This window comes from Lonchura striata, chromosome 2 (genome assembly GCF_050655825.1).
Source record: "Lonchura striata isolate lonStrDom1 chromosome 2, ASM5065582v1, whole genome shotgun sequence".
Classification (NCBI taxonomy): domain Eukaryota; kingdom Metazoa; phylum Chordata; class Aves; order Passeriformes; family Estrildidae; genus Lonchura; species Lonchura striata.
Window position 1 is genome coordinate 95,993,527 of NC_140704.1, and position 9,882 is coordinate 96,003,408.

A 9,882-nucleotide genomic window follows, 5' to 3' on the forward strand; every position below is an offset into this window, starting at 1 on the left:
CTTCCTCCTCTGCCTCACACCTCTCCAAATTATGACACCAACTTTACTCCTCTGCAGTCCAGTGGTTTCTGAATGTGGACTGTGCCTCCCACATCTGGTGGTCTTGCTGGCTTTGCACAGTGACAGCACCAGCAAATGAAATTAAAGCCAAGAACAGCAAATAATTATGAAACAAATTATGAATTACTGCCTAAGTGTGTAATGCATTTGGCAAGCACTGCCTTACCAGGTAGTCTACTCACATCAATGCCATTAATTATTGCTTACTATAAGCAAATATTTGGCTTGCAGCCAGACATATTTTGGATAGTTCATGACTCAAAAAAAAAAAAAAGGAAACCCATGAAATGATGAGTGTCAGTACTTGCTTACAGCTGCTTCTCCAGAGTGACACAATAATGGGCTGCCTCCTCACACCTTCATTCATATGGGTTGTAGCCTACATCAGTGTGCTGTTAGCCAGATCAGCATCCTTGTTATATCAGTACCCTCTATGATAGAAAAATCAGTGCAGGAGTACTTGCTTAAGACTGTTTAGTCCTGAGTATTATTGAGGATTTACAGGGTAAAGGGAAGAGACTGTACTGTATTAGGAAGTGGAGCCTGAGAACTGTGGAAAAGAAGTCTTTTCCTTGGAATTTCAGGGCATCTGCACCTGCCATTTCAGGACAGACAGATCAGAACAGGTTCTCAGTTTCTGCTGAGAAGTTTGTTTGAACCTCTGGAACTCTCCTGCAAAGTCTTTCTCTGAATATAGAGCTACCTCTTTAAGACTTGCTAGTAAAATGATTACCAATTCCTTTTATTTAAAAATATTATTTTTTGTTTGAAACAGAAGCATAATGCAAATCTGAAAGCATTAAAGCCAGTCAAACTAGATACTGAGGTAAGATGCCATCATTTTAGTAAAAAAACTCCTTTCATATTTTTATCTCATCTGAAGAATGTGTTTTAAGTGCCATAAATATGGTTACCATTTACAGGAACAGGCAAAAATTGCAAAACTTGGATTAGAATTGCATCTGCTAACATCTGATGTGGATTGTGAGACAGAGAAATGGGAGGATCAGGAGAATGAGATTGTGCAACATGGGCAAGGCATGTCAAGCATGGCCTACTCCATGTATTTATTTACCAGGTAATTACACTGCATGTGGAAAATTTTGGTGGGGAAAAGAGCATTAACAGTGTTCATAGGAAAGAAAAAATTTTCATTTTCAGAGCATAATAATTAGGACCCATTTAGAAAGGAACTTGATTCTGTCTGTAAGCTTTACACATCTTTGTGAATTTCTAAGCTGTTTAAAAAAACCCTAATTTTAAACCCCCCTTTATTTTTAAAGGGCTAAACACCCGTTTCATTAGAGGGCATCTATTTAAATGTCTCTTTGGTATGGAAAACATTTTAAGTATGCTTTTAAATACTTTAAAAATTAAGGGAATTAAAGCACAAGTGTATATACCTGTAGATGAGACATGACTGTAGATGAGAATTACTGATCCTTGTACTGAAAAGCGTTTATCTGAAATTTATCTGTGCAATGTCAGCTTTCTTACTTGAAAAATTTAGGTTTACTTGAGGTTTTTAACCAGAGTTGAGATTTTTTTTGTTACCTACTACTCCAGTAATACTCAGTATGCCAGAGATGTGGATTTCTAGTCTTGTTCAGCTTATGAAAACTGAGCCATTGTTAATTCCCCAACAGTGCTGTAGCTACTGAGGTGTTTGTGTAATATTTTAAATGCAGTTCCTGTAGATAGTTACCGTTGTGCCCAGTATCTTCTGAAAGACTGATATTTATAGTTCACTGGTGTGAACTGTAAAATGTTCAGTGGTGACACTATAATTTTTGTAAAGTAGCAAGAAAAATAATCTGCAGTCTATAAATGGCATATCTTCTGCTCTTGTTATTTTCCACAGAGGAGAAGGACTTCTGAAAACTACTCAAGATTTATTTCATCAGGCAGAGGTAATGTATTTTTAACAAAATAGGACATAGACTCTCTGAGTGAAGCCAAACAGGAACTTCAGTGTCTGATTTCTTACACATAAGTACAGTGCACCATGAATTGACTGGCAGCTGTAGATTTTGAGCAGCCTAACCCTGGTACATATTCTGAAAGTGAACTTCCCAGTGTTCCAGTATTAGCTTCAGACAGAATCATTACACTGATAGATTCCAGCTAGGAGTAGGGATAGCAAACTGGCATTATGGCAAATACAGTGGACTTCAATACATCTGTAGTATTTGTTGTGTACTGAGCTCAGTCCCTGGTAGTGTTAACAGATACTAAATCCTAGTCTGAGCAGCAGGATTTTCATGGAAAATAAATAAGAAGTAAAAACTTGCACAATGCAAACAGAAGGGTCCAAATGAAGTCATGTGGGATGCTATTTCCAGTATGAATACCTGTGTGTGACAGCTGGTTACCTTTGAAAGGACAATAAGCAAATAGGGAGCTGTCATCACAAAACATTTGTGAGCTGCCACAGTGCAAGAAATAATTACTGTTATATGTAAAGGGAAAATCTTTAAACTCTGCTTATCAGTGAGGATGGCAGTTTGTAGTGTAACTTGTTATTTCAGAAGTCTCTGCAAACTGCTGACTTGTGAATTATAGACGTATACCACTATTACAAGTATTTCCTGCTACCTTTTTACTTAAAAGCACGATTAAACCAGAAGGTAAAAAGCCTTTCTGTTGTGATTCATTCTGTTACATGCTTTCTCCTACTTTCAGATTTTTGCCACAGAGGGCACAAAGCTCGCTTCAGCTCTTCATGCTCTTTCTGATCAGGTGATGTATCTTATGACATAAGTGATACTGCTTAGAAGTTGCTTCTCCCTTAATTTGGAGTCTTTAACACAGAGTTATTTTGTCTTCCTGGATGACATACCAGGTACGTGATGATGACAAGCCTTTGCTTCTGTTGGAGGCTGAAAAACTCATCTCTCTGTGCAAGCAGCTCCAGGCAACAGCTAAAGCTTCTGCTCAGGGTAAAAGTGCTACATTTACAAAGGTAAGGTAAAAAATTATATATATTTCTCAAAGTAACACCTAACTTGTTTTGAAATAAAGTAATTTACTAATTTATACTCCAGTTAAAATATGGAACTAGGCTGCAGTAGTACTGTAATCCACTAGAATTCCATTCAGATAAACAGGAACTGTAATTAAATGTACCTCAATATGGACTTCAGGGATCAAAATTTTAATGAAGGTAATATGTATTTCCACCACTGTAAAATTACTGTTACTGATGCTTAACATAAATTTAACAAATTCCAAACCCCCAACTCCACTACTGGAACACATTTGCTTCTCAGTAGATAGCACCTACCCTGGACTGCACAGATTTTTTTCTGATATTCATATTTGCTATAAATAGCTACATGGACACCTATCATGAAAGTTTCATCACTGTTAACACAAGAAGTAGATCTGCAACATCAGAGAGAATCAGTATTCCTGAGCCAGCAGTGATCAGTGTGAGCAAGACCATTTCCATGCAGCTGGATATTTGTTTCCAGTTAGTTGGCTGTGGAAAGGGTATTTCAGTTTTACAGCAGGGTGTGAAACTGGCTAAAGCATGCAAGCCACTCAGAACCAAACCTTGGGGTTACTGTATGGTTTGTTTTACACCCTCTAAATTAAATGGGATGTATCGGTATGTAGCAGTAACAGGTTCTCAAGTAAATGTCTGAGGGCTCAGATTTGTGACCTATGCTGAGTGTCAAGATTTAAGATAACTTTAAGTGTAACATTGAACTAAAGCTTAGGTGATACATGACTCTCTAAATCATGCTGGCAAGACATAAAACAAAATGAAAACCATGAAGAATTGTGATGATCCATGCTTAGCTTGTAAGAGCTCCTTTCCAAGAGACTTCTGTTACTTTTTAATATATTAGTAGTAGTTCATTCTCTTGGGATGTGTCTGCTCAATTTGTGCAGTACAGAAGGGATGCTCTTGTTTTACATGTACTATATAGAGAAGTTTAAAAAAATGTAGGCAAACCCATTTGATTAGGAGGTATTTTAACAGAAAATGTATTACTTAACCCAGCTCAAAACAGATCATCTCATGCCAAAAACTGCCTAACACAAGTATTGAGTAAGAGGTATTACTCTACTATTAATTGTCTTGTTTAGGTTGATGCATGCATTCTGAAAACAAGGAATGTGATGACTCTGTTGTGTCAACTTCTTCCACTTTGCTGCAAATTACTGAGAAAGGTGAGTACTATCTTAATCTGCACTGTTTAAAAGTTTTGGGGTTGGTTTGCTTGGGTTGGTTGGTTGTTTTTAAGAAATCTTTCTTTTATACATACACAGAATAAAGCGGGAAATGGTTGTCTTAAGCCTGCTCCACCATGGAAAGAAGACAGAATACGAACTGGTACAAATGCACGTATTCCAGAAAGAAGAGTGGAGACCTTTGGCATCAAGTCTTTGGAAAATCACGTAACAAACATGACATTTTTAGAGAGCAAGTAATCATAGCACTGAGAAATGCAGGAATTCCCTTTTGAAAATAACACTTGCTGAAGTTTCAATACTGCTTTCATTTGTGGAAAGTCAAGCCAGGTTTATTTGATATAAAACTGTTGATCTTTGTCACATCTAATAGATGTCCCATTACTTAGCCATTAAAATACAACCTAGTCTAAATGTTCTGTATTTTTATAATGTGAATGCTTCTCTTATGCTCACTATTGATACCAATTTTGTAATTCATGCTTCTGAATGTCTTAGTGGATGTGTCAACCCAAAGATGCTGCTAATAGACATTTTACATGAAGACCCCTGTGCTGTATGTTACACTACTGTTGAAGTCTGTAAACTCATCTCTGGCCTATTTCAGTCTATGTGTTTGATAAAGCAGAATCAGGAATATAGTCTGAAAGGCTGTGGCCTGAAGCACTGAAATGTTACCTTAGTTACAAGTTATACCTGCAATGAAGTAGTCCTAGGGAAAAAAAAGCCCTCTTTCAATAGATGCACCCCTGAATTTTAATCTTGACAGGATTTATCTCCATAAAAAGTATATTTCTTAGTGATTAATAGTCTTGACTCAAACCCCTTTTCTTTTACCCTATTTGTAGATGGCAGTTGTTGCTTTCTTTTTTATTAAAACTTACTGAGCAGAATTTGAGTTGTCTGTAGAACCACTGAAGTATTATGCAGACTTGACATTATGCCATTTACAATTGAAGAAAATAGATACTGATTATTACAAAATTCTGTACAAAGGGCATTATTTGACTTCAGGATACCATGAAAATACAACTTAGTGTGAAATACATATTTTCAAGTTTATCTGCTCTTTGTACACAGGCTTTTGTTGCATTTTTATTTTCCATTCACCTGTGTCAAACTCCATGTTGTATTAGTTTAGCTAAATGACATGATAGCTAAATGCTATGATTTTTTCTATATGTATTATGCTTGCATTAAGCAGAAGCAAAGCTGATTGTGGAACATAAATACTCTCCAACTTGTCATTCTGAGCTTATTTTAAAACCTCAATTAATATGGAATTCAGAGAAAGAGAAAAAAAAATATCAAGTTTTTACAGAAATTTTAATATACAAACTATTTGAACTGGTTTATTCTTTTACAAATCAAGGAGTTTAGTTCCACTTTTAAAAACTGGCACTGGGCCTTTCCCATACTATAAAACTCACAGTGTACAATAAACGTCACTTATTTAGTATCAAACATAGATGGGAAGTGCAGATTTGATCTCATGAAGCAGAACTGCGGCGTTGCATCAATACTTCCTCATACTCCTTCTGCGTTAGAAGTCCCTGAGTTATACTTTTGCTTTCTTCAAATTTGGGTAGAACCACTGCGATGTACCCCTCAGTTGATGGCTAAAAAGCAAGACTGAAGTTAGCAGTGAAATAAAAGCTGAAAAATAAAGAACAAGAAAGTGTCTTACCTTTTCTTGCAGAAGAGCGGGATTACTGAGGATGTTCTCATTCACTTCAATCAGCCGCCCTCGTATGCAACTGCAAAAGCGTTCAGATTCTGTAGATGTGTGTGGTATGGCAAGGCAAGGAAAAAATGGGAAAAACCTTACCTGTAAATTGTGTATTCCTCTCCATCTGTTGAAGATATCCTGCACAGAGGGGCAAGTTCTGTTAAAAACTGAGCTCCCTGCATTTGGAAAATAAACAAACATGTCTGTAGTTTTAATTGCACAGGACTTGTAAAAGTATTGCCATCAGCAGTGTCTGAAAGGAAAGGATGTGTGATAGTTATAGGTCATTCCCAGTTCCAGAGCTGTGCTTCCCTATAGAAGGGAAGATGCCAACTTAGTTATGTGCACAAATCAAATAAAAGCTTGTTACAAGCTTACAGATTTAGATTTAATTAATTTCTTGCAGACTAGCAAACTTGTGTTCTTATGAGACTGAAGTCAGAGGAGAGAGGAGAGGAACAGCACCTTTCATTTTGGTGTTTGCTTACTTAAAGTGTACCTTCAAAAACCCACCACACTGAACTGGCCCATCTATATCTAGTCTCCAAATCCTTTACATCTTCTTGGAAATAAGTTTTTATTATTTCAGGGATGTTTATGTCCCTCTGTACACTACCAAAAAAGTGTGTTTGAACAGCATTGGAAACCACCAGTGCTGTAGGAGCACTGCAAGACCCTTGCTGGGACAGGCAGACAGGCACCTCTTGAGGAAGTCTAAATTCTTCAAGTGCAGAGGGGCTGGTTTTAAATGAAATACAAAAGTAACCTGCTGGGTTTCTATCCAAGAAAAGACAGAAAGATCTCAGGGAGTGTGAGAGATTAAAATCAAAACTAAGGAAATCAAAAAGCCATACCCTTTTTGACTTTCCAGAGACCTTATTCTGAAGTCTGCTACAGTTTGCACTGATTTGGTAATTAATGTTTTTAATTGTTTTCCCACTTTGAAGAAGAGGGTGGGCTTCTGCTAAGGTGATGACACAGATTCTGAAAAAAAAAAAAACAACAGAACACCACAATTATTCCACTGTAGTTGTAAGCCACAGCTTTGTGCTCTAAGCAAGTCCCACAACCTTCTCTGCCTATCTTACTTGACACCTGCCCTACCAAACTGAACAAAAATGGCATTCTGTCCTAAAGCCACTCCCATGGAAAATGTTTCATTTTGAGATACTGGACTGGACTGTCAAAAGCCCTACACTTCTTACTGAAACAAAACCACTGCTTTTAAATAAGCCAGTGCTGTAAGCCATCTGTTATACCCCATGAGAGCATGGTTGGTTCATTTCAGCCAGTAGCTGAAGTAGGTACTTGGGATAAGACAAGAAAAGCATGGTGTACTTCTGTCACAAAATGTAACAGAAAACAGGGTTTCTCAACAGCTAAAAGCCCTTTGTGGTGAACAGCTGAGTAATCTTTCCATGACCTGGGCCTTAGTTAACTTGCTGCTTGCACTTAATTTTTTATTAAAGGAGGTTATTTCTTACCATGACATGGGACAGTTTGAGATGAGCCCAGCTGAAGAGACTAGGCCTGCCTGGCCTAGAACCATGCCTAATGCACAAGCATGAACTTGCCAGTAAATTAAGAGAGTGGAAGCTCTTCTGTTTGAGAGTATAAAACCTACAGGAAGCACCAGAATCAAAAGAAGAGTGACTGCAGAGAAAACCAGGGCACAGAACCAGATCGCTCCCTGTGGATGCTGTATCCATCTCCTCACACTCCTGGGGAGTTCTGGCTGCAGAGCTCCCACAAGAGGGAGCTGGATCCTGGAGAACGTATCCAGCATGTCCTAGCAGCAAAGCTACTTCCTTCACCCCAGCCTCCTTCTAAGAGGAAGATGACAAATTATCTTTGAGCTGTCACCTGATGAAGCTGAGACCTCGTAAAACAAAACATCAAGAGACAACTTCACACTGCCTAGGAACAGCAAACAGAGCCACAGCCCCACACATAATAATGGTAAAATACTTTACAGAACTGGCTAAGCTGCTGTGGAACCCAAGGGTCCTGATATTTCAGAATTCAAAGTAGCAGAACAGTCTTCACAGACAATTGAACAAATCAGTGGGATTTAAACTACTGTTTATACCAGACACCCGAGATTAGTAACCTTATATTTAGTATTCAGTACAAATGGAAGGATGTCCTACCTTGCTGTTACTGTCACACCTGTTATTTGAAGGTACACTAATTTCCCTTTTGGAAGAACTGAGGAAGAACTGCAGGAAACAGCCACAGAGAAGCTCCAACTCCAAAGGCTGCAGTGAGGTGATGGTTCTGCCCTGTGCCACGCATACCTTCCTTTTACTCTAAATTCCTAGAGCCGGCAACTCACTGGGAACACAAATACTGCCTCACCTTTCCTCAACCCATGAGCCACTGGCCCTGCTAGTTTTTGCATGGACAGTAGTTAGGTTCTGTTCTCTCTGAGACTGAGCACTCCAGAAATGCACCCGATGCCCTAATGGGCTGCAGCAGGGGGAGGTAAGGTATGGAAGGAGATTCCACATCAGGTACAGGTTGATTTACTCATATTTACTGATATCCAGCTACATCCAAGCAAAAGCAAGACACTTTTCCTATCTTGCCTTCACTGTCGGTTACTGCACAAGAAAAAGCAATTAAGTTTTATCTAGAAAAAGATGAACGTTTGTTCAAACTGAAGGATTTCTAAATCAAGTTAAACAGACTCCTTCAAAATGTCATTAGGGAAAGGCCTTTTGGAACGTTTCTCTTCTGCTACTGATGATCACAGAATCAATTAGGTTAGAAAAGTCCAGCCGACGACCGAACACCACCGTGCCAAGTACAGCACGGCACTGAGCACCACGTCCAGTGTTTCCATGAACACCCCCAGGGATGGTGTACGGGGCCCTTTCGCAGGAGGGAGCAAGGGAGCGAGGGCAGCACCGCGGACACTGCTGGGCAGTACGGGGGGTGTGGGGGCCGGCGGGGGGAAGAGGCCAAGGCTCCTGCTTCTCACTGGAGCAGTAATGAAAGGACGGGGAGGCCGATTTGCCCGGTGCTGTGTCCCAGGCCAACCCTCTCGTGTCCCGGCTGCCGCAGCCACCGCGGCTCTCTCCGGGCGCAGCCCGACTCGGCAGCCGCCGCCACTCGCCTGTTGGAGTGCTGCAGCACGCAGAAGTCCTCGCACGGCCGCCCCTTCACGTCTGCAAGAAGGGCACAGAGAGGAGTCAGGGCCCCGCCGCCACCCCGGCCCGGCCCGGCCCGGCCCGGCGGTACCTGGCTTGTACCAGCGGGTGAAGTACCGCTCGGCGCCGCCCGGCCCCGCAGCCATGCCCGGCCCGGCGCCGCCCGCCCCGGCGCGCCAAGATGACGGCGGGGGCGGCCCCGGCGGCGCCCGCCCCGCCCCGGCAGCGGCGGCCCCGCCCCGGCGGCGCCCGCCCCGCCCCGGCGGCGCCCGGCCCGCCCCGCCCCGGCGGCGCCCGGCCCGCCCCGGCAGCGCCCGCCCCGCCCCGCCCCGACGGCGCCCGGCCCGCCCCGCCCCGGCGGCGCCCGCCCCGCCCCGCCCCGGCGGCGCCCGGCAGCGCCCGGCCCCGCCCCGCCCCGCCCCGGCAGCGGCGGCCCCGCCCCGGCAGCGCCCGGCCCGCCCCGGCGGCGCCCGCCCCGCCCCGCCCCGGCGGCGCCCGCCCCGCCCCGCCCCGGCGGCGCCCGGCCCGCCCCGCCCCGGCAGCGCCCGCCCCGCCCCGGCGGCGCCCGCCCCGCCCCGGCAGCGCCCGCCCCGCCCCGGCGGCGCCCGGCCCGCCCCGCCCCGGCGGCGCCCGCCCCGCCCCGCACGGGAAACCCTGAGCAGAGCAGTTCGACCTCTTGGCACTACCTGGTTTTGTTCTTCTTTCTTTTCTCTCGAGGCTCTTACATATTTCACCGTACCT

At 43.0% G+C, this 9,882-nt stretch overlaps 2 protein-coding genes across 5 annotated transcripts in view; one reads left to right on the forward strand and one right to left on the reverse strand.

The window, feature by feature from the left end:
- CTNNAL1 (catenin alpha like 1) overlaps positions 1-5,153 on the forward strand; it is a 57,149-nt gene extending 51,996 nt beyond the window's left edge. For 2 of the 3 annotated variants that reach the window (XM_085571791.1, XM_021528720.3), the window contains 7 exons: positions 836-886; positions 984-1,138; positions 1,922-1,970; positions 2,743-2,799; positions 2,903-3,022; positions 4,156-4,239; positions 4,339-5,153. In XM_085571791.1, the coding sequence (XP_085427917.1) occupies positions 836-886; positions 984-1,138; positions 1,922-1,970; positions 2,743-2,799; positions 2,903-3,022; positions 4,156-4,239; positions 4,339-4,500 (678 nt within the window). In that variant the 3' untranslated portion in view covers positions 4,501-5,153. The remainder of the gene's footprint in view (positions 1-835; positions 887-983; positions 1,139-1,921; positions 1,971-2,742; positions 2,800-2,902; positions 3,023-4,155; positions 4,240-4,338) is intronic. The other variant, XM_021528721.3, reaches the window with a different exon arrangement.
- Positions 5,154-5,567: 414 nt separating this feature from the next.
- ABITRAM (actin binding transcription modulator) lies at positions 5,568-9,311 on the reverse strand. 2 transcript variants are annotated; one of them, XM_021528723.3, is made up of 6 exons: positions 9,233-9,311; positions 9,108-9,159; positions 6,844-6,973; positions 6,089-6,165; positions 5,948-6,017; positions 5,568-5,879 (listed from the first exon to the last, which is right to left on the reverse strand). In XM_021528723.3, exons 1-6 carry the CDS (start codon positions 9,285-9,287, stop codon positions 5,751-5,753), a joined length of 513 nt encoding a protein of 170 aa, XP_021384398.2. In that variant the 5' UTR covers positions 9,288-9,311; the 3' UTR covers positions 5,568-5,750. The 2 variants fall into 2 exon arrangements, with proteins under 2 accessions (XP_021384398.2, XP_077640951.1); XM_077784825.2 differs by having other exon boundaries at positions 5,948-6,127.
- Between the last annotated feature and the right edge of the window lie 571 nt (positions 9,312-9,882).